Here is a 24,179-nt window from a genome sequence, read left to right on the forward strand (position 1 = left end):
GAGCTTCAGTCCACCCACTGTAATGAGCTTAAAGGAAAGAGGAACCTGTCCACACTGTCAGTCTAGAGCAGGAGTGAAAACCCCATCAGCGCTTTGTGGCTTTTCAAACTTGACGAGGTGTGAGTGGTCGCGGAGGCCGGAGGAATGACCCCGGGGCCAGAGAGGAGTCTCTGTCGTCACGCTAACCCCTTCATCCTGATCTATGACTGACAGCTGTCCAACTGTGTGGAGCTGTGGTCTCAGGCCTTAGGGACATGATGTCAGGACGGTCTCTTCGGTCTCAGGTAAGAGCAACCAACAAAGATGCTGAGATGTGAAACATAACATAAATGAATTCTAAAACAATGGACAGTTCAAGGTTAACAGCCCAAAGCTGAACATCAATAAGATATGGGATGTGCAGAAAAACAACTATTAGTAACAGACATATAGTTCTATGTCCACAGGATATGATTGGAAACATGCTCACAAATATACAAATGTATAAATGCACATTTACCTAAACCAACAAGACAATTAGAAATAATTAGAATGGTCTCCTATGGGGATAATTAAAGGCCTGACCTCAGATTCTCTGGTAGTGCATTAAGTCACTAACACTGAACTACCATGGGACCATTAATGACTAGTCACTCAGCTCCTGTGCCCGTTCCAGCAAAGCTTTACTTTACGTTGGTGTAGGAACAAGCGAGGCACGTAAAGCAAACAGCAAGGATGGCAGAGGGACATGGTGTAACTTCTAGTTAACCTTTTACAGTAGCTTGAAGAAGCACAAAACCTTAAATTATTCAATGCATCCAAGCTGTGCGACATCTGTGAGTCTGTAAGAATCTTGAAACATTGCATTTTAAAAAGCTGAATTTAAAGTTTTGTTTAGCTTCTCCCATATCATGACATCACAGACCTGTCTTGTGGCTAAAACAACTTCATCAGGGAAACCTTCCTGGGGCTAAGTCGATTAGAACATTTTGGATTTGGCCCAACAGCTGTAATGTGGTAGTTTCCAGGATTCCTCTGGGTTAAAAGCGTTCTATTGGTGAAACAGAAGATACGGTGGGGCTCTGACTTGGATGGTTCCAGTCAGTGTCTGCGGTGAACACGTGTTGCTCGCCGGGTCCAGGCTGCTGTGGTCCAGCATTCCTGGGGGCCCCTTTCACTCTCACATAATTGCTGCAGCCTTGTGGGAGAGGAGGAAGTGCCAGAGGGAACAAACACAAACAAATTAGCGGATGCAAATCACTGCTTCAGAGAAAGCGCTCGATCTATGGCTCAGGGTTGCGCAATAATAACTGGATGACATCCAGAAGCTGTTTACGTGAAAACCACGACCAAATGATCCGGTCAATGTTCATTTAGGACTTAAATGAAGCAGGGACCAGCTTCTGCTCAATACTGGAATTTATAAAAGTTTTATATATGTCTATACATGGCCTCAACCAGTGGGAACGCTCCATCCCATAGAAGCACAAGACACAATGAGCCCATTCATTGCTGACAATCTGAGGAATCTGATTGGGCTCAGATTATGAAACAATCTCACGGAGCGCAAAACGCTGAAGTCTGGAGGTAAAGAGGAAGATGCTCATGTTTTAATGTATAATATTGCTCATGGTTTATTACTTGTCTGTGTTACTGACTGACAGTAGCTGTGGACGAGGTTACTCAGAATCACACTAATAATCCTGTTGCTGCTCTGAGACCTTTCATTCACTTCAAGCCTCTTAGTCTGAACCACGCTCACCTCTGACGTTCCTGCTTATTTAACCTGGCTTCTTACGTGGTTCTTAGAAAGCGACTGGAACCAGAAGGTCCAGGCTCTGGCACTGAAGCTGCCCGTACTATTACGCTGTGGTATTGTTACCTGTGATTAAGTGAAAGCAACTCCTTCTTTCTTTGTTGCACTACTGAGCAAATGAGTAAACAACAACAATAATAACAATACCCATCCATCATCTGAAACACTGTCCTCTTAGAGGTTGGGTTAATATATTATTATTATTATTATTATTATTATTATTATTATTATTATTATTATTATTATTATTATTATTATTATTATTATTATTATTATTATTATTATTATTATTATTATTATTATTATTATTATTATTATTATTATTATTAACAACATCAATAACAATAATGATACAGTTAACGGTGAGAGTGTTGTGTCAGGTTTGAAGCTAATCCAGTGACCTGATGGCCATTTACAGCTTTGGCTCAGGACAGTTAGTGACCGCTGTGCTGTTGAGAAAAGGAAACTAGACGAGTGTGTTGGAGGCGACGGAGCTGCAGCTCGTGTTCGGTCTGGGCTGATGAAGGTCGTCCTGGCAGAGCGTAGGGACGACGGATTACCCCAGCGCTCCGCCCTGCACACTAACCTAAATCTGAGCCCCTGCACTCAGCACTTTGTAACAACTAACACACTTTCATTTCACCGCTGACAACAAGCTCAATATTTCTCTGCGTGTCAGTAAGAGATGACGGATCAGAGCCTTTACTACGTTATTACACCTCATAAATGTTCCCAGTTCAGCATGAAGACACCGCTGCTGTGGCAGCACTAAACCTGAAGGTGTCTTAGCAAATGTCTGGACGCTCCCACATCAGGCTTCCAGGATTCCAGGTCTGACCCTGTGGAAGGTGGTTTTAGGTCATTTTGGTTTTTTCTGGCCTCCTTTGGCTGCATTTAAGGACCTAAACCCACTGGGTTGCTCCGTATTAAGTTGTCCGGCCCACTTCAGGGTTTCTGGGTCGTAACGCAGTCATGACAACTTGCTGGGATTATGGACGTGGCCTCGTTCTGTAAGTAACACACAGACTGGGACCTGCACCAGGCCTGCTGGCTCAGCAGCGGACCTGGAAACGTGTCAGGCGTCAGCGTCCAGAAATCACACAGGGTAATTGTTTAATTTTGTAAATCTGGATTAAACACGAGTGTTACCCAATCCTGTTTCACTGCTGGGCTTGGGCTTGTGGGGGAAGGGACGTGAGGGACAGATGGGACGGTCGACCTCCTCCCTCCTCCCTCTCACAGACTCCCTCCTAATCTGAGCGGGCAGGACGGGGGAGGACGCCGGGCATTTGCCAACACCTCTCCCTCTTTTCTGGCAGCGGCCGGCGCAGCGGCTGAGCCGATGCAGCCGGGATTTGGGCAAAAAGCAACCTATTCCGCGCTGAGGCCGAAGTGGAGCAGCTAAACCGGCGCTGGTGCTGGTTCCGGTGCCGAGGCTTCTGGATGAGGAGCCGTGCAGGACTGGATTTACTGCTAATCCAGCAGCCAGGAGCTCGCAGGGATCTGCTGCTGCGCGTTGCCTGACAGGCCCAGTCAGAGGAGCGGAGGACGTGAGGATGCCGTCGTTGCAGGCTCTCTGAGGAGCGCTGTCTCTGCGGGACGTTCATGGCCAAATGTAGAGGCCTGGTGGCCGAGGAAAAGCAGCTCAGGGGCACGATGTCGGCCTCTCAGGGGATGAACCGCAGCGGCGTCTACAACTACTTCCTCAACATGGTGGCCTATCAGGTGAGAGCTGAGCAGCCACAGCTGGAGGCCGAGGCTTCCAGGGTCACAGGTGCCCGTTGGAGCAGCGTCCCACTCCATACTGTGAGAGCCTTTGGGAAAGATAAAAGTGCAGGAGTGTAAAATACTGAATACGAGAACGTATGGATAAAGAGAGTAAGTTCCTGTTACAAGTTTTACTCTGAGGAAGTCGACTGAGTTGACTGAGTCGACAGCTGCACATGAAGCTGCTTCCATGCACAGCAGGTCGTCAGCTGTGAGACGGACCCTGCGTTAGAACCAGTCGCTTGTTTGGGGGGTTCGGATTTGAGGGTCAGCAGGTGGTTCGGTTCTGAGGGTTGGAGTGTTGATCCGGACTCTTTTCACCCTGGTTCATTGCAGCTTTGTAGATCCCAGTGCGGGGATGGAAGCTGCTTATTGATCATCCCATCTGATATTGTAAACAGTCACCTAATTGGTTTGAAAACTAAAACTTCTCTGAAGCCGTTTCAGTAGCTTTTAGTGGATTTGAGTCTGTGAGTAATGGAACTATTTCTGCAGATTGATCACAACCTCCTGCTGTAGTAATGTGTAATAAGGTAGGTCTCACCAGTATAACACAGTCAGGCTCCTCACTCGGCCACATTGACCAGGTCACTGAATGATGATGTTTAAAGCCAGGAATCATGGGAAATGAAGGCTGTGAACACATAGTGGCTGCTGCCTCCAGAAGTTAAACATTAGGTTCAAAAGTTGGGAACAGCATGTTTAATATTCATCTTGTGACAATGATAAACACTTACAGTAAAACACGAGAAGATGCCTAATTAAAAAAATGCAGATGCATAATTTTCTAAACGATGCATTTACATTAAACAGCTTGTTCACGTTCTCAAAGCAATTTTCTGCATCTTACAAACTAATGTATGAAAGTTAATGTAAACAGGGCCGAGGTAAATATGGATCACTGGTGCATTAGGAATGTGATTCATGCAGGATTATCTCTCAGATTAACTAGATACGAGGACACATGAAACTCTGTGATCATCTGCAGCCTCTCGCTGGGGTACAGTTGGAAGTTTCCAAATATCTGCCTGTCCTCATAGACTCTTTATCCTGGATGCTCTGCTTTGTTGTCCTATACAACGGATGACCTGTGACCTTGGAGTATGCTGGACATATAACCTAGAATTCCTACAGAAACAGAGGTGACGCTGAAGATGCTGAAGGTTCGGATGCAGAGCGAGAACATTCAGTGGTTCTGTTGTTCTATGGGCTCAGATCCTTGTTGAGCTACTCGGCCTAATTAAAACTCTATTTTTATTCAGGCTTCTACTTCAATGAGAAAAAAAAGTTGGATAATCCCTGTGTATTCATCAGATTAGAATCCACAATGCATCAATGAATCAGTGACAGACAGATGTGTGTGCAGGGTTTGTGTTCGCCGTCAGTCGTTTAGAATCAGAACCAGACAGATGCTGCTGCTCATTAGGTTAATCTGCCTCCAGCTGCAGCCTGGCAAACGGGTCTGACCGGGTCCACTTAAACGAAGCCTTTGGAGCCTTTGTTATTACTCAAGGCGACACCACGACCTTGGCCTTGTCTAGATCACTGTGTCTGGACTCAACTAGTCGACTGTGCAGTAAGAGGAAGGTCCAGTACTGACAGTGACCATGAAGATGCGACATCAGCGTCAAAACAGACACCATCATAGACACAAAACGTGTGCAGATGCTTTGTGTTGTTACAGGCCAGAGTCGCTCAGACCAAAGGCGACGGGTTCATGGCTTCATTGGTGTTACTGTGCTTCATCCCCTCCTCAGATCTGCTGCTGCTGTGGACCGGCCCCCTGCTCTCTGTGCTGTGCCTTCTGTCCTCCGGTCAAGTCGTCCACCAGCACGCGGGTCATGTACACCCTGTTCCACATCATGAGCTGCGCCGTGTCCTGCCTCATGCTGTCCAGCACCGTGTCTGAGCTCGTCAGGGAAAACGTGAGCGCCTTCGCCTCTGTGCCGCGTTCACAGACGCCCGGCGATGCTGATTAACGCTGGTGTGTGCTTCAGGTGCCTTTCTTCAACGTGGTGTGTGACCAGGCACACGGAGGAGGCCACTGCGAGATGCTGGTGGGCTACTCGGCCGTCTACAGGGTCTGCTTCGGCACTTCCTGCTTCTACCTGATGATGGCGATCTTCCTCATCGACGTGAAGTCCAGCCAGGACTTCAGAGCCCTCATACACAACGGGTCAGTTATTCACATCCTAAATCTGAGAACGGTCCATGAGCGTCAAGAGATGTAGGATGTGTCACGTTTATAAGAGCAAATCAGTAAGAGACAGATCGCTTGGAGTTAAAGGATGAAAAACATATAAAAAAGACGAGGAGACAAGAGATGAAAAAAGACCCAAAATGTTAGCGTTAGTTTAACGTTTGCTCACATCTTGCTGCTCCTCCTGATGTGCTTGCTCGTCTTTAAATACCAACCTGCAGCCTCTATTTAAAGCTCTTTGTTGTCCCAGCGCTGACTATTAGAGCCGTGACGTAGCTGGGATTAGGATTTGACAGGCTGCTGGAAATCTGCTCACAAGAGTCCTATCAGTGTTACGATGAAAGGTTCCAGGGTCTTTGGCAAAGTTTGCAGCTCTCTGTGGTCTGTGGGGTGGGGGGTGACCCGGCACTGGCTCCTCCTCTCACCTCCTGGTGAACGGGGATCATGGGTTTTATCGGGTCCACTGATCTCCTGGTTCCGTGTTGGAGCTTGAAGGAGTAACTGCTCTGATTCATGTCCTTCAGCTTCTGGTTCCTGAAGCTCATCACGCTGCTGGGGATGTGCACCGCCGCCTTCTTCATCCCCACAGAATCCTTCCTGCACGGTGAGTCAGTGCACCGCTCTGTGAAGGCTGCTGGAGGGCAGCAGAGCTCCGCTCAAGAAGCTCCCTCGGCTCCTCATGAATTGGACCTCGTTTGAAATGAGCCTGTGACCCTTCTTCTCTCTCTTCAGCCTGGCATTACGTTGGTGTGGTGGGGGGGTTTGCCTTCATCCTCATCCAGCTCATCCTCATCACAGCGTTTGCACACACCTGGAACAAGAACTGGTGAGTAGGAGAAAAAACCTTGATCACCACAGACATGCAGTAACTCATGCTGCCATAGTGATGCACTGTAGCTTGGGATGAACAGACTGAAAGAGGAGGCTGTAGATCAGATGTGTTTGGAGTAAATTAGGTTCATCTTAGTTTAGGAATAATCAGCAGCTGATCATGAAGGTGACTCTATTGAAAACTGAGTCATCTGAGTCTGACAAAACCAGGATGAGCAGAATGAAACAATCCAACACTGTTTATCGGACGTCCTCCATCTCATTAGAATGTCTCTTATTGATGCCTGAAGCCGCCTCCGTCCTTGTTGCCGTCAGGTTGACGGGAGCAGCGGAGAACAAGCGCTGGTACCTGGCAGTGACCTGCGCCACCCTCTTCTTCTACACCATCGCCACCATGGCCTTCACCTTCATGTACAAGTACTACACGCACCCCATCGCCTGCCACTTCAACAAGGCGCTGCTGTGGATCAACCTGGGCCTCTGCGGCCTCATGTCCTTCATCGCCGTCACGCCGTGCGTCAAGCAGAGTGAGTCGGGCGTCCGTCGTCGCGCTGCGTCCGTCTGAGCTGGGGAACAAGCCCAGAGCTGCTGCCGATGATTATAATTAGATGCAGCCTCATATTATCTGCTCCTTCCTTTAAAGACTGAGGTCGACTGCAGACCTGCTGCGTCCGCACATGTCTGAGTAACAACAGAAGCACTCACATGAAAATGCACAAAATTAAACTTCATTTAATAAAGGGTGATCTGTTGCAGTGGGTGATTGTAAACGTCAGTTAATCAGCATTCTTTTTGGATGTGTGTGTGTGTGTGTGTGTGTGTGTGTGTGTGTGTGTGTGTGTGTGTGTGTGTGTGTGTGTGTGTGTGTGTGTGTGTGTGTGTGTGTGTGTGTGTCTGTCTGTCTGTCTGCAGAGCAGCCTCGCTCCGGCCTCCTTCAGGCCTCCATCATCAGCTGCTACGTCATGTACCTCACCTTCTCTGCTCTGTCCAGCCGCCCGCCGGAGAAAGGTGAGGCGCCAAACACGCAGCAGACAAAATTTTTTAGGGGTTGTGTTCATGTTTGGGGGATTCATCCGAGGTCCAGCTCTGCTGTTTAAGCTGAAAACATGTGGCTTAGGAAAGGAAAGAAAGAAGCTCCCGTCCATCAGTGAATGAGATGAGTGAACAGGTCACTGGACTCGGTGGTTCCTCTCAGCCAACACTGTTTTAGCACCGTTCAGCTTCTTATGATAGTTCTAGAACAAGTAGTTCACACTCCACCAGTGAATCTGCTCATTTAAACACATCTCTTATTTTAGTAACGTCTCTATTTCTTCTTCATTAAATAGCTGTTAGTTTTTTTCCTGCTGAGCTGCAGCATAAATAGCTTTCCTCTCTGCTCAGCATCCAGTTATGTGCTCTATTTTTATCTCATCATGAACTTTATCAGACATCTTTGGCTGAACCTCATTGTCCTACTTAGTCACACACTCAGTAGAAATCCTCCAAAATGCTCCTTTGCTTTCCTCAGTGACTCACCTACAGGCTCCAGGTGAGACAAAGAGCCTCCACATGACTGAGGCATTAGTGCCGTGGCTTGTCAGAGGCCCCCGTCTTATCTGGGCTTACATCTGAATGACACGCGCACACACACACACACACACACACTGGGATGAGATGTGCTCTGACATGCTGCCTGCTGGGCCGGTGGCCCGTGGTGAAGCAGACTGAGGGATATTTGTTTTGCATTCCTCGTGGATCCACTGACAACATAATAGCAGAGGGATACAGCTTCATTACACGTGTTCTCACGCGGCTCGTCCTGTCGCAGATTAAAGAGCTGACGGCGTGTTGACGGTCCGATCGCGCCAACACAACACATTAATTCAACTGCGGCCTCCCATGACACGCCTGTTTCTCTCCAAACCGTAATGGACTGAGGAGGATCGGCCGCTTGAGCTGTTGTTTGCTGTTGTGACCATCGGTCCGTCGCCGCCTGGCTCTCAGACACTGTAAACACTGAGGCTGTGACCCTGCTCCTCACTTTCAGAACCTGAATAATAATATTCATCTATGGGTTATGATTATCACAAATTCTCTAGTCATTCGGCCTGGATGGGAGGAGAGGACTAAACTGGATCAGTAACAAACCAACTAACAACAGGTCTGTAGGTCACTGTAGGGACTCACTAGCACAGAGCTGTTGTCTGATGTCAGAGTCCAAACTTCTCAGAGTCTCAGCTCAACTCAGCTACTTTAGAAAGATTTCTCATTCATCCGTGTGTGTGTGTGTGTGTGTGTGTGTGTGTGTGTGTGTGTGTGTGTGTGTGTGTGTGTGTGTGTGTGTGTGTGTGTGTCCTGGGGGCAGTGCAGGACACTGTAGCAACTTGTTGAGAAAATATGCGCCGACTCTGTTATAGAGACATCGTGACCCAAACGTGTTTAATTCCCACTCACTGCGGCTGCGTGTCCTTCAGATTTGTGTAATTCTGAGGTTTCGCCATGGCAACGACAACTGTGTGTTCAGTCCAGAGACTGTGAAACTTGCAGCCGAGGCCCCGTTTACAAGAAAGGAAGGCATTTCATAGGGTTTGACCTGAACAGTAAAAAATACACAAAGAGCCGACATCACCAAGGTTTTATCAGTCGACCGCACAAACACGTGCGCCCATCAAATGCTTGACTTTTAGTGTGTCTAGTTCAAGAAGGTTTGTGTAGCGTGATCGGCGTTGATGACGATGATGGTGTTGTGTGTCAGTGCTGTACCAGGGGGTGAACATGACCGTCTGTTACCCCAGCGTGGGACAAGACGACATCCAGAATGAAGGCAACGCCGTGGCCATCATCGGCGCCGCCATCATGTACTGCTGCGTGCTGTTCGCCTGGTAGGTTGGTGCTGGAACCCACCCACGCAGACTTCAGTCTGTGGCTGCTGACTTGACTCTGATCTGGTCCCATCAGCAACGAGGCGTCCTACCTGGCTGAGGTGTTCGGCCCGTTCTGGATGATCAAAGTCTATCGTTACGAGTTCCAGAAGGCCACCTGCTGCTTCTGCTGCCCCGAGGAGGAGGAAGGTGCGTACACGCACTGATGAAGGCTCAGGCTGAGGCCTGGGCTACTGTAACTCAACCGCATCGTTTCCTGTTTGTGCCGCCAACGATCTCGGGCGTTCATAAATCTGAACTCACATCCCCAGCGTGCCGTCGGCAGCGCGGCCTCGTAAGCGATCCCCTCACGGTTTGTCTGCGTCTGTTTCAGCCGAGGACGAGTTTGTGATCGACGACGAGATTAAGGGTTGTCAGAAGGTCATTCACAACGAAACCCAGAGAGTCGCCTACAGCTACTTCTTCTTCCACTTCGTGTTCTTCTTGGCTTCGCTCTACGTCATGATGACCCTCACCAACTGGTTCAGGTCAGTGAACACTGGGAGCGTCTGCCCCCCCAGCAGCATCCTGTTAAACTGCACTGTCCTCTCCAGCTACGAGTCCGCGGTGCTGGAGACCACCTTCACCCACGGCTGCTGGTCCACCTTCTGGGTGAAGCTGTCGTCCTGCTGGGCCTGTGTGCTGCTCTACCTCTGGCTGCTGCTGGGTCCGCTGTGCAGCTGTCAGTCCGAGTCCAGACCCCGGCGCTCGCGCATCAAGCGGCGCTCGGCGTCCTCCCGCCACGTCTCCGTCAGCGTCTGACGAGGCGCGCGCCGCCGAAAGGGACGCGGGAGGCGATGAGCATGGTGCCCTGCAGACGCGGAGGTCACGGGGGTCACGGGTCAAAGACTCAGTGCTGAGCGGGACCGGACCCGACGCCCTGTCGATGTGAAGCCCTGAAGACAATGAGGACGTCAGTGGACCTCCAGTGGAAATTGCCAAAGGGAGAAATGTGGGAGATGTAAAAATCTCATTATGGACAAAGCGAATGCATCAATAAGGGTTAAATATGGACGCATTGCTGTATTTGCATAGTTTATTTTCTATTCTCAGATTTAGATGTTAAATGTTGTAAAGAAGGAGACGCTGTAGATAATGGGGCCAAACCACCGTTTACAGAGACAACACAAATCCTGTTGGTTCGGATGAAGCTTGTGATCATTAAATCTTTCCCATTTCAATAGAAAAAAAACAAAGGAAATCATAAACATTTGAATTCTGAAACATTTGGCAGCTTCTTCTGACCTGGTGTGAACCACCAGCTTCACGTCCTGCGGTTCTGCCTGTGGAGCCAGTGAGCGCAGCCTCAACTTCCTGCTGCTCTGTGAACTAGAAGTGTCACATTAGTTTGATATTAGGTTCACACACTGACGATGATGATGCTCAGACAAGCTTGGCTCAGAGTTATGTGTGACCACTGCCTTGTGCTTCTACGTTTGGATCTAATCTGACCAGCAGAAAAAAAACCTTCGTACTTTTGATACTGTAGCATCTTTGTAGCACACGTTAGCTCGTCTAGTCTTTTTGCTACAGACTCACACCCTGTAGGTTTATGGCGACATCAGGATCCAGATCAAGGCCAAGGAGACACCCAAAATAAGAGGGCTTCACCGATAATTGTGAATAATTATGTGCATTATTATGTGCATTTTCTGCATTAAAAGCCAAGGGTGGTCAAAGAAATAAGAATGTGTCTCATGCCTTCAGACGTAGTCGTCAACAGGCCCGTCGTCCTGGAAGGTTGATGCAGGTGAGGATCAGCCTCAGTGGGAACAGCCCGAGTAGCTGTAGCTGGTGTTGATCAGGTCCCTTCGTTGTAGACGTGAAGCTTTTTGTTAATAAATGCTTTTCCTACAGCCCGTCATCGCGTCTGTTCTGTGTCACAAATCGAACATCACTCGAAGGCGTGAAATTGGCTTTAATTAAAAAATGAAGCTATTCACAGAGAAAGTGGTGATCGTCCATGTGAACAAACCGCTTTGGCACAAAAGTGGGGTTTTAAAATGTCCGCTGGCAGCAACAAAACAATACTGGTGAATACATCACATTATGAGTGACTACAACACAGAACCAGGTCACAAACAACCAGTTGGATTAAAGCTCGTTTATACATGAATGTGATTTGAAGCAACATCAATCAAAGACTCCTTAGTGGTCATCAGACAGTTTAACATCGTTTCTGTTTTGTTTGATGTCTTTCGGCTTCACTGACTTCTGACACGTGAGACGGGAATCTTTGCTGTTACAGAGTAATAGATGCAGCAATGACGTTGGGCCGAGAACAAGACAAAGACGGAGCAATAAGTGACATTAGAGATGTTAAATCAGAGAGGCAGGAGATCTGAGCCACAGCCTGGTGATGGTGGTCGTTCTCACCTGCAGCTGGTTCTGAAGTCGTGTTCTGCTTGACTCGTGATCAGCTCAAACCCAAACCCTTCATTTACTGTTCAATGCAACGATAAACACACACACGCACACGCACAGGCACACACACACACACACACACACACACACACACACACACACACACACACACACACACACACATACACACACAAATGACCAATGAGACGTAGCTGAAGGTCAGTGTTCTTCTCTTCGCTGTGTGTAAAGTGCTCTGTACGGATATTAAGCTGCTCAGGCTTTTAAATAAACGTGTCCAAGTTTGAATGTGGTGAGTTTGAAGCGACGCCACCGCTGGAACCTGTCCGCTGCTCGGGTCCCACCGAGCCCCGGTCCGCCTCCAGGCTCACCCCTGCCGCCCCGCCTCCGGCCCTCTGTTGCTGCAGAGCCTCTTGAGCGGCGCCAGGAGCCGGTCCTCTCTGGGCCGGTACGGCACCGCGTAGCTCTCCTCCTCCAGCAGGATGCGGTTGAGCGTGTGCTCATAGTTAATGTGCCGGCGCACCATCAGCACGTACTGCTTCCCCTCCTCCAGCTGGGGGCAGTCGCACACGTTGGGGACCCACAGGAACTCCCGGTGCTCCAGGCGGAAGCGGTTCCGGTAGGTGTGGACGATCTGGACGTCGTAACGCGTCTCCTCGCCTCGGTACAACTTCCCAACGATCCTGGCCCGGAAGACTGGGAGGACGCGGACAGACACGGGCTTCGTTAGCGTTTCATCACGAGCTAGTAGACAACACGCAGGAGAAGATCCAGACTCACCAAAATCCTTCTGGCAGTACTGTTTCTGGCGTTCTCTTCGACCTTTGACCCGCCGGCACTTCCCACAATTCCCTGACACACACACAACCACATATCAGTCAATCAGAGTCAAGCTGAGGAACAGCGAGGTGGAATGGGGTGCTCGTACTTCCAGGTGAGGGCTGAGGCAGGAGGTTTCTGTGGTTCTCCTCCCGCTCCAGGCGGGGCAGGACGGGCCGGTGTTGGTTCTGATGAGCAGGCTGACGTGGTGGCTTCACGGGCCTCAAAACTAGGATACACACACACACACACACACACACACACACAAACAAACACACAAACACACACACACACACACACACACACACACACACACACACACACACACACACACACACACACACACACACACACACAGTGAACCTTCATGGGTTCAAACCTCGGGTCTGACTGAGACCACAGAGCTCTAATAGCGCTGTTCTAAACGGGTTCTAGTCCATTCAGCTCACTAGTAGAGTCTGACCTCAGCAACTTCATGACAGCAGGTGCGGGACTGGGTTTGGACACAAGCCTCCAGCTGGAGGTGATTCCAGAGAAAGTGAACGTGAGAACGACGGAGAGTCGGCACATGTGCAGCAGGTCGGTCACAAGGGACGAAGCAGCTCTGTTTTCACTTTCCTCAGCCTGAACCTCTGGATGTGGGCCTGAGCTGGCATTTCCCTCGCTGTCACTGCTTCCACCTCAGTTATTCTTATTAGTGCGAACGATGCCACATGTGGAGCAGGGGAGACCAGGACGGTCAGGCCATGTTGGCCCAGTGGAAATCCTACTTCCTTAGAATGGGATCAGATCCCAGATTTGCTTCACATGTGAACTATTGCCCTTCACTTCACTGACACTGATGGAGAAACGTGACAAAGAGTTGCAACTAATGGACCGGTCTGTTTTTGGACGAAGCACATTCCTGAAGTAGAACAGAATCCGTCAACATGAAAACATGTGATGTGACTAAAAATGTTAAACAATAACAATAGGATTCCAGAGTTTTTACTAGAAGGATCAGATTAACACGGTCCTGGGAACAACAAAGCAGATGAAGTCACTGCCTCTGCTCTGGTTCAGGCATCTACTCAACACCGACCTGTGACCAAACACCTGCGCACGTGCAACGCTTGGCTTTTCAAACGACCCTGAGCGGGCGGCGAAGTGTGAAGGTGCCGTTGGTCCGAGCCAGTGTGTGCTTCCTTACAGCGGTGGGGCCGCGCGGTGCTGGCGCCGGCGCCGGCGCTGGCGGCCGTGGGCCGGGGCTCCTCCCGGGGCCGGTACCTGGCAGCGTGCTGGGCCTGGCGGAGCGGACTCCTCCGGCCGTGGTGGAGGGCGAACTGCTCCGGAGGCAGCCAGTACTCGTACTCGATGCCTCCCCGTCTGTCCGTCGCCAGCACCTGCACACGAGGACGCACACGGTGAAGCTCCCCGGCACCGGTTTGGTGCCGGGACGTTTGCTTTGGAGCCCGATTAGCCGGAGCTACAGCCTGGAGCCGAACTGTGCTGTGACTGCCCTGCAGCTCTGCGACCCACATGTGGAGGATCCGGAAACACGGAGCATGAAGTGAAGCACACAGATCAGAGTCGGCTCCAGCCTTCACCGTTGGGTCACAACCAGTAAACCACATGAGAAGACACGACTGTTGTATTCATCAAGTCCATAAACAGTAGGAAATGTTCCTAACTGGCTCGAAGCTCGGCTGCTTGTTTACAACGAGACATTTTTTCACTTTGTCAGCACGAGAGAGGCAAAAGTTCTGTGTGGCTTTATTAGAAAACAGCTGTAAAAGGGCCTCTCTCACGCCGGCTCTGGGCTTCGGGGGGGCTCTCACCATCAGATGCAGGTCCTCCTGGGTGGGTCCCGGCACCTCGAAGCTCTCCCAGGTGTCTGCGGAGCGCCGGTACAGCAGCTTGGTCCCGGCTACGCTGTACTCGCCCGGGACGCTGATCTTCCAGTTGCCGTTGATGACAAACTGGGAGCGACCGTTCTGGAGCGCTGGGAGAGGGGGGGGGGGCACAGAGGGGTCTGGAGTTCAGTGCTGATAAGTCCAAGGCTCCTCATGACTACAACGCGTAGCTCGCTATCGGTGGGTCATGTGGGGGTGAAGGCAGCCTCAAATACGCCGGCTGGCTTTATATGGCAGCCGCTCGTCCCCGGAGCCCAGAGGATTTTCCATGACATGGGATGGAAATAAGCAGCATCACCTGCCTCAGTGCTCAGATCAGCCCCGAAACTCACTGAACCGCAGCGAGTATCGTTTGGAGGGACGGTTTTATTTTGATCCCACACACATGGATCAGAATAGATTCCCTCAGTTATTCGGTTGCCTGGACAACAAACCACACGGGACAGTTGAGACCCTCCGGCCTCTGGAGTGGGGGGAAGTGATAGTGATTCCAGGAATCGTTTAAATGGGTTGCTTAATGGTGTGCTGTCGCCCTGGAGACGGCAGGTGTTTGTGGTGCGACAGGGTGAATCTTACCGAGGTAATTCCTGCTGTTATCGATGACTCGGATGCGAGTGGCTCCAGCCGGGATCATGGCCACTTCGCTGTATCCAAACGGACCTGGCCAACAGAGGGCTGGATTTAGTTGAATGACCTCCCATTAAAGCTGACGTCCGTTTGTTCAACCTGGGCTGGAGCCACACCAACAGCTGCTAAACAGCACAGTTGGAGCGGATCTGAAGTGGTTCCATCTAAATCATGGTGAACGTTAGAGGCTGACGACAGAATCGCAAAGAGCTGTCTACTCGCCTCCCATCCCCCAAAGACACGTCAGCCCAGACAGAGCCGTGAGGCGTTCAGGGTCCAGCACCTGTACGAGCCTTAGGGGATGTGGGCTGTATGATGAACCTGCATCACCGTGAAACAGAAGTCATCCATCACCGGCAGCTTGTGGCTTCGTTGTCTACCAATAAAGTACAACCAGCCTCACTGTGATGAATGGTTTAAGCAGTGATGCCGCCTTTCTCTGACGCCCGTGTAGCTCCAGCTCAGGATTTGACAGAGACAGGAGGCCATCAGGGTCTGACCTTGTGAGGAGCATGGTACCTCCCTCCACGGCTGCAGAGCCGCCCAAACAAAGCAGCCACTATCAGGCACACGTCAGCTCCTCAGTGTTCACTATGTCAACGCAGTTGACTGCGAGGTTCACTCTGCTGGTTTGTACAGTAGCTGCAGGGAGGGATGGAGTCTTCTACAGTTATACACTCAGACCAGGGTTAAATTAAAGATGGAGGCAGAGTCACAGTCAGGGGACTCACGTCCTGCTTCAGTCAGGACAGTTCTGGCTCAGACCCGGTCCTCCTGCAGGGCCCGTGTGCAGAGTCAGACTGAGGTTGGCCTCTGAACCCCAGGTCCTGTACCGGTGGCAGGGAGCCAGCCTCGGCTTCGCCTCAGGAACTCAGTGTTCCTGCTCCTTCCTGCAGTCGTAACAACTATAATTTCAGGAGGTGCTGTTAACTGCTTTCTCTCTGGAGCGCAGCCAGACGCTGTTGCCATGCTTAATGTTCAGCCTGTCAGAGAACAATGAGGCTGGGTCTGGAGTTAACACCCGGTGGAACCGTGTGATGATGTGTGTGTGTGTGTGTGTGTGTGTGTGTGTGTGTGTGTGTGTGTGTGTGTGTGTGTGTGTGTGTGTGTGTGTGTCCTACCTGCCTCCAGGCCGCTGCTCTCATACACACTCCTGTGCTGCAGGCAGGTGGTGTTACGTCCTCCACACACCATGCAGGCGTCCTCCTGCTGCTTAGAGCCCAGGACAGAGTCACAGCCGGGCTTCTGTACCACCACACACACACACACACACACACACACACACACACACACACACACACACACACACACACACACACACACACACACACACACACACACACACACACACACACAGTTGGGATCCCTGGAAACCTCTGACCTTTGTTCCTACCTACTGTAACTCAAAGAGAGTCTTTTGTCATCGTCTCAGAAACATTGACTTTGGAAAAAGCAGCACTTTGGGGCCTCGAGGCAGGAGAACGGCTCAGTGAGCTTCCTCTGCAAAGGTTAAAATGCCATATGCCAAAGAGCATGACGTGCCCAATGGTTTATGGTGTCGCTTTGTCTTTTAGAGGGAGGTTCTCGGGCAAAACAGCAACAAGCTGAGAGACGACTCAAAAAAAGGAAAAACTCTCCAGGCTTTGGTGTGAGCACAACAGGAAATGAATCCTCTGTGACAAGACCCAGAGAAGGCTCGACCACAGACCAGCTCAGCTCAACGAGGAAGACCTGAGGGAATTCATTCTAATGACGTAGGTCTGCAGAGGCAGTTACATTAGCTTTTATTTAAGGAAGCCAACCAGCAGATTCCAGTTATTGCCAACAGGAGGCACAGTGCGAACGTTCACTTGATGAGTTTTCCAGGTGGATGGATTCATCCAGCTGTTTACAATTTGCCCGATCATCTTGTTAATGGCCAATAAACAGAAAAACAAGCATGTTTGGCAACAGCAACAACAAGGAGCCATTAACGCTCCATGTTTAGCGACGTCCACAACAGCTGCAGCATCTGCTTCCCGTTTCAGGCCCTGTGCTGCTCTGACCTCGGGCCGGTCCGGTGCCGGCCCATAAATCCACTGGTAGAAATCAACACATGACATATGTCAGTTTTTATATTCCACACAAGGCCTTTTTGCCTCCAGGATCAGCCAACACACAGGTCCGAGTTGTTCTGTGTAAATATTCAAATAAAATTAGCAGATGAACTTCAGTGGGTAGAACCTTTGCAAAGCTTGACCAGCGTCAGGACCGAGTGCTTCTCTCCCCTCTAGTCCCCAGACAGGAAGTGATGCAGCGTTACTCTAACACACTAACACTAACACTAACATTGAGTGAGAACAGGCTCCGCTCACCAGGCAGCGTCCGTTGACACACACCGCTCCCGCTCCGGCCTCCTCGTCGCAGGCGGTGCCGTCGAGCACGCGGCCGAAGTTGTAGTAGAAGTTGTGACCCAAGGCCAGACAGCTCAGCTCACAGGGGTTGGAGCCTGGCGGGGAACATGTCCGGGCAGCGACTCGTTACTTTATTATGTGCACGGAGGCGATGAGAAATGGAAGGGGGGGGGGCTGAGAGACCGACAGGAAGTGAACAGAGCTGAGACACAAAGGAGGCCTCTGATGTCACGCAGGTGGGATTAAAACCCAGCGGCCCCTCGGACGTGAGAACCACAGCGACAGGAATGTGAGCACAGATGGAGCTTTACACACACACACATACACACACACACACACACACACACACACACACACACACACACACACACACACACACACACACACACACACACACACACACACACCAGCAGCAGCTCTCATCATGTAAACTCACTGTGGTCCCAGAGCAGGCTTTAAGTGGCACTGACCTCCGTGGAACGTCGTCCACCTGAAGGAGCTCCCAGCCACCAACGGGCGGTCGTTGAACGCAGAGCACTGCATCTCCCTGAAGTCCTCGGAGCCGGGGGGACACTCCTGCTCAAACACAGACCGCACGGACCATGTAACAATCACCCGGAAACGTTTCCCATTCAGTCCCATGATACTGATACTGACACCCCCCCCCCACACGCACACACACTCACGCCTGAAGGGCAGTAGAGAGAAAGGTTAAGAAGTCAAACTGTGCATCACGCCCTCAAAGCCAACACACGCCAGCGCAGAACAAACTGCAGCCTTTGTTGGGACGCGTCTGCGCTGAAAGTTGTTTTAATGAGGTGAAAACGTTTATGTGACAGTGACCTTGGTGTTGCAGATCTTGTATTGTCTGGGATCTCCCTCACATGGTCCACCCACCGGGTTTCTGAAAAAAAATCAAGATTCATGAGGCTGAGCAAGAGGCAGAGACTCATAGTGGGACTTTATTCTATGTTAACATTCATGGAACAATAACTTCATCAGCATCATTTTCATCATCAAAGCATTTAAATGCATTTGCAATATTTCTTGTACATTGTAAATGTAACTGTGTGTAACATTCATCCATGCGTTACCTGGTGATGCAGGTGCGTGTCCGTACTGAGGCTCCGCCCCCACAGCTGCGTGAGCAGTCGGACCAGCCGCTCCACGGCGCCCAGTCGTTCCTGAAGTGCAGCTGCCTCCTGGCGCGAGCGGGACGGGCCGAAGCCTCGGCCGAGGGAGGCCACGAGGAGGCCTGAAGCAGACAGAGACACCATCACTGTAGGACACAGCTGTGGACCGCGCGCCTGCAGGTCCTGGAGGCCGACGGTGACTCAGTGCAGAACCTCCCTCACGCTGAGCTCCTCTGGTTTCCTCGTTCCACTAACACTTTGTCATCTGACAATGACAGAGTTCGTTCATCTTGTGTTTCGCGGACAGACAGAAGCTCTGTTCACCCGAGGCAGTGAACGCACCGTCGGCCCGGTACCAAACCGCCGCTGTCCTACATGTTCAGAGCTGTCAGGTGGAAGTGGGACCCGTCAGCTCGCCGACCTCATATCTCTAGTTTAAACACAGACGCAAAGCAAACAGGAAGACACGTCTCCGGGAACCAACCCTCAGACCCACCGGGTCCGGACCATCGGAACCACACAATAAAAGTGATTAGAGCAATCTCAGCGCGGCTCCTCCAACGCATTCCTGAGCGTTTGCCCTGCAGGAGGATTTCGACTGGCAGCGTTCCCAGCGGCTCCTCATCCACAGAGCTGCAGGTCAACCTGAGTCTGAGCGACGAGTCGGCGCTGGAGGAACGTGTCGGGAAGTGGGTCGCGTTGAAGCAGACGTCTTGACGCGTCAGGGATGCGTCAGGGGAGCAGCGGGCGAACGAGGATACGCCCAAAGCAAAACGAGAGAAAGCCTTTGGGCCGGAACCAGAGCTGCCATGGGTTCAGCGTAGGCGGTCCATTCATAAAACACCAACATTATCAATAAGTGGCTCCCGCATGTATTTCAACTGCCTAATTTGGGTTGGTCAGACGACCTGGACGCATTAGAACCGGGCCGACTGACTGCGTGAGGAGGCCCAAACACAGAGCCACGCTGTTGTTGAGTTCATACCACAGGAGCTCGGCAGGACTTACACTGTGTGGGAGCGACAGGCAGACGGCAGCGGCCAGCAGCAGGACAGTGGTCAGCGCCTGGCACCGGGTCCGGTTCCTGGAAACACAGAAACACACACACGTCATGACCCGGAGCCGCCTAACATCACCCACCAACCGAGTAAAGCAAGCTGCTTCTTCTCCTCCTTGGTTCTTCTCCTCTGCGTCGCCGTGGGTTCCTCTGTCCCAGAACCACGGAGCGTTTGGCTCAGGCCCAGGTCGGGAGCTGCCCGGTCCAATTAAACCATCCACTCCTCCGCACACTCGACTGAGCTGACCTTCAGAGCTGCCTCCTTACATGGGAGGATTCATACCAGAGGAACCGGAGGTCAAAGACACATCGTCTCCCCGATTCCATAAATTTATACCCAAATGGAATCCTGAGTCTGGATCTGTGGTTCTAATCAGTTGAACCCGTGTCAGCTCATGTGCAGCTGCTGGTTGCAGCCACCTACAAATAATTATAACCTTTAGCCTGTGTATTCATATTATGTACAACCAGAAAGCAGCGTCTCCTCGCTGGTCTCTGTTTTCGGGAGTCGGAGGCTGATTGGCTCGTTGCTGCAGGGCCCTCAGAGAGGTGAGCGCGGGTCAGCGCCGCCTCCCGCGCTCATTAGGGCCATAGCAGCACATTAGAGAGGAGCCCCAGGGGCAGAGGGAGGGAAATGGCTTTAATCAATACGAGACTGCCTGTTTATTTGGACATTAGTCAGTGTGACGGGCGGCCCGGATCCCGGAGCCCAGAACCCAGAACCGAGCAGATCCCAGTGATGTAAACACACAACAGATCTGCAGCTAAAGGATTCTTATTTTACAGGGTTCTGCTTAGCTGTAAAAGAAGCTGGTCTGGGTTCAGCGGCAGCGATGAGCTCCACCTTCGCTCACTGTAACAGCCGTGATGTGACTGAACTGAAGCGTCTCTCGTTCCGATGGACGACGACGCGACCTTGAGCTCGAATCACGTCACACTCCACGTTCTGATCTACAGGCGTTAGAAAAAAAAAGCAACGCATCTTCCAGCGAGAGGCCAGTCTTGACCTTTGACCCCGGCCCAGGGTGCGATGGTTAGATCGACACAAGCTGTTACAGATGTTCCGTGGATCTGAACAGAAGCCACAGAGTAAAACTGCAGAGAATCAGTCTGGACTCAGCCTGTTGCTCAGCTCGGTCCCTTCTCTTGACTTTGCTTCGCTTCACACACTGGGGGATTATGAGATAATCTGTTCAGAGCCTCGCTGAACGAGGCACAAGGTCTCAGTTCACAGAGTCACAGTCTCACAACGAGAAACAGAGACGCTCACGAGTGATGGAGTGAAAAAACGACAGAAGGAAGACGTCAATGGGGAAAAAAAGGTCGCAAACACGAGGCTCATTCAGAAAATCGGGACGAGCTGTTACAGTACGTTAACCCGGAAACCGAGTGAGTTGGGTCAAAACCAACCCGATCTCTGACCCAACGTCACAAAACGTTCTGCTGGCAGATAAAGACACGCTGAATGGATAAAAGCACAAAGCTGATCCCCGTCAGGCTCGGCTTTTAAAAGGCCAAAGTTCAGGTTTTCACCAGGTTCATTCAGAGACACAAACACGGAGCAGTAAAGTTTTATCTGACTGCACCTTGACACTGAACCGTGTCCATGACCTGGAGAACGACCCGGATTTGACTGTGGGAGACGCCCTCTCACACCGAGGGCTGGTAGAGCCAAAGAACTGGCTCTGGACCAAAGAACCAGACTCTGGACCAAAGAACCGGACTCTGGACCAAAGAACCGGCTCCGGACCAAAGAACCGGCTCCGGACCAAAGAACCTCACCTGAACAACTGGTGTCAGCAGCAACAAGAGGGCGGTCTCGTACGTCTCAGGTTGACACAGAAACAGCAGCAGAAGCTAAATCTCACACCGTCACGCAATGAGTGACCTGTGGTCTCAGATCTAATCTGCAGCACGGACTCACGCCCTCGATTAGTGGCTCCTGTAGCTGACTGGGGCGTTTGGAGCTGGTGGAATCAGGGATGAGCTGCTATCTGGGTGTGTTTTGGACTGAAGCCTGTGTAAACATCTGGGGCCCAACTCCAGTACAACCAGCGCTGCCTGAGCTTATGGAGGCACAAACGTGTGTTACCAATCAAAGATCAGATCACGGCCGCCTTCATCCTTATAGTCTTTAAGGGCGTGTGTTTTAATCGCCGTCTCGGCACTAATGTCTTCCGTTAGCGCTTAAAGTCAACATCCACCAAGAAACAGCCTGGAATTCCTGCCCACGGGAGAGAGTGACATCAGAGCGGAGAGCAAATTAGAGTCCTCGTTTTGAAGCTATATGCTCAGTGTTCCATGGTAAGTAGATTAAATCAGCTCACGGGGCTCCCGCGCACACAAACATTCCTCCGGAGACAGAAAATGTGCCCGGAGCCAAACGCTTCCCTCCGCACCTCATCCTCCCGCGGCCGAAGCCCGCACGGTGCGTCCCGCACAGCGCCACGCTCCGTTGAGAGCAGAGGCTCCGCCGGTGGCAGCGGTGGCATTAGATCAAATATGAGCGGGGTATTTATAGGCGGTGACATTCAGGAGATAAAGGTAGGATGGATGGAATGTGGGGCCAGGGGCCAGTATCAGCTCAGCATGACGTGAGGCCTGCCCGGTGACACACGCGGGATCATCTGGTCTGAGCCAAAGGTCAGAGAAGCCAGCGCGCGCCGCACTTTTCTCCTAATGACGCGCAGCGAACAGCAAACAGCCCGTGGAATCTGTCACCTCCCATCCGTCGCTGCAAAATAACTGGAGGTAAACATTCAGAGGCTGCGCACCGGCGTCAGTGAGTCCGACTCCCAGCTGATGCTCTCCGGGCACGAGCGCCTTACCTCGTCATAGCGGATCCTGGATGGGGTGGTGCGTTCGCGGTCAGGTGCGGCTTTCTGCCCGTATCGTCCCAGCGGCGGGCTCCGACAGACGGGCTCCAGAGGCGACACCAGCCATGTCCCGCTCTCCGGGGGGACGTCTCCGTCCTCTTCGGCTTTAAACGACCCGTGTAAGAGACGCTCGACCGACTCGTAACCGTTTTATTGCGCCTGTTCCTCAGCTGCTGATGTCCCGCATCCGACAGCTGCGTTAACTCAATTCCCCAAACGCATCGCAGCGGTTGGTCTCCGGGGACACGCGAAGTGGAAACGTCCCGCGTCAGATCCAAACGTCCGGGTCAAAGGCGTGAACGGAAAGCTGCTCCGTCCAAACAGTGCGCCGCGGGTTTACGCGTCGCTCCGGGCAGGTGATTTTTCAGGGACGAGCCTTTTCTTGGAGCCGGCGGCTCGTTGCAGCGCCCGGTTCTTCTCCCCTCCTGAGAGGAGCGGGTCCACAGAGCCCACGGTGGCAGAACAGCCCGGTCCGGAGGGTCTCACAGGGTGACTGGAGCGCGGCACCGTCCTTGGCTGAGTGCGCGCCGCGTGGTGGTGTCTCTCTCTCTCTCTCTCTCTCTCTCTCTCTCTCTCCACCTGAGCACTACATTCCTGCAGTGAACACGCCTCTTTCCTCCAATCACAGCCTGGCAGGAAAACACTACAGCGGAGAAATCAAGAATGAGCCTGAAGTACAGCGAGTACAAATGTGACCAGGGACCAGGGAATATGAAAAGCTCCACTCTCACCTCATAGTCCTTCTGTTGTGGGTCAGACGGCAAATGGTTTAACTGTTAAGTCCCAGAGATGCAGCAAAGAAAAAGAAAACGCAAAACCGGTGGTGGCAAGAATTAACTGGGAGCACATGCCCTCTGGTTCCGGTCCAGTTCAAACACTTGATGAATGTGGACATTATGGTCCTGATGCTTCCAGTTTGTCATCAGCCCGCTTCCCCTGTGTCCGCCCCCCCCCCCGTTTCACCAGGCGCCTAAACGCCGTCTTTGCATGTCCAGACACCGCTCCGCGTTAATCACTTCATATGAGTTTCCCGCATCCCTGGGGCGTCTCCTGCGTCACCTCGAACCCAGGCAGCGGCAGCTCCCGCGGGCCTTGGAGCCGCGCAGACATAACAGAGCCGCGAGCATGAGAGCGGAGCCGCAGCGTGAACGGGGTGCGATGCTGCAGCCGTGAATCATCACGGACGCCGAGACTGGGAGTCTCTGGGAGTCTCCTTGTGTCAATGTCAAGTAATGAGGAGGAGGACAAGTATCAGGACTCACTGGTTATTTAAAAACTAATAACAACCTGACATCTGATTTTAAAGAGGCCCAGCCGCTTTAATGCCTTGCTTCTGCCCGGTCTGTCAGTGTGGCTGCACCACAGCGGAGCATCAGACCTTCAGACCTTCAGGACCACGGTGAATCCCCCGAGGGGGCTCCTCTGCTCCGTGGCTGCATATAACGATTAGCTCAATGCGCCGAGGTGCCGGTGCCTGTCCCGGCTTGCAGACGGGTCCTCCTCC

At 51.6% G+C, this 24,179-nt stretch overlaps 2 protein-coding genes across 4 annotated transcripts; one reads left to right on the plus strand and one right to left on the minus strand.

The window, feature by feature from the left end:
- On the plus strand, window positions 1–12,053 carry serinc4 (serine incorporator 4). Of its 3 annotated transcripts, XM_029144716.3 has the most exons (11): window positions 3,010–3,520; window positions 5,320–5,487; window positions 5,560–5,738; window positions 6,287–6,366; window positions 6,495–6,588; window positions 6,909–7,120; window positions 7,506–7,601; window positions 9,331–9,457; window positions 9,534–9,646; window positions 9,831–9,984; window positions 10,051–12,053. In XM_029144716.3, the coding sequence occupies exons 1-11, from the start codon at window positions 3,401–3,403 to the stop codon at window positions 10,256–10,258; spliced, it is 1,551 nt and encodes a 516-aa protein (XP_029000549.1). In that variant the 5' UTR covers window positions 3,010–3,400; the 3' UTR covers window positions 10,259–12,053. The 3 variants fall into 3 exon arrangements, with proteins under 3 accessions (XP_055363162.1, XP_040925990.1, XP_029000549.1); XM_055507187.1 differs by lacking the exon at window positions 3,010–3,520 and adding an exon at window positions 1–284 and having other exon boundaries at window positions 9,831–12,053; XM_041070056.2 differs by having other exon boundaries at window positions 3,005–3,520; window positions 9,831–12,053.
- On the minus strand, window positions 11,395–23,224 carry adamtsl5 (ADAMTS like 5). Its single transcript, XM_029144715.3, has 13 exons — window positions 22,628–23,224; window positions 19,751–19,826; window positions 18,704–18,864; window positions 18,453–18,513; window positions 18,080–18,185; window positions 17,571–17,704; window positions 16,338–16,461; window positions 15,166–15,249; window positions 14,515–14,678; window positions 13,887–14,079; window positions 12,807–12,926; window positions 12,659–12,730; window positions 11,395–12,574 (listed from the first exon to the last, which is right to left on the minus strand). The coding sequence occupies exons 1-13, from the start codon at window positions 22,633–22,635 to the stop codon at window positions 12,246–12,248; spliced, it is 1,632 nt and encodes a 543-aa protein (XP_029000548.1). The 5' UTR covers window positions 22,636–23,224; the 3' UTR covers window positions 11,395–12,245.
- Between the last annotated feature and the right edge of the window lie 955 nt (window positions 23,225–24,179).

Source organism: Betta splendens, chromosome 3 (genome assembly GCF_900634795.4).
Source record: "Betta splendens chromosome 3, fBetSpl5.4, whole genome shotgun sequence".
Taxonomy (NCBI): Eukaryota; Metazoa; Chordata; class Actinopteri; order Anabantiformes; family Osphronemidae; genus Betta; species Betta splendens.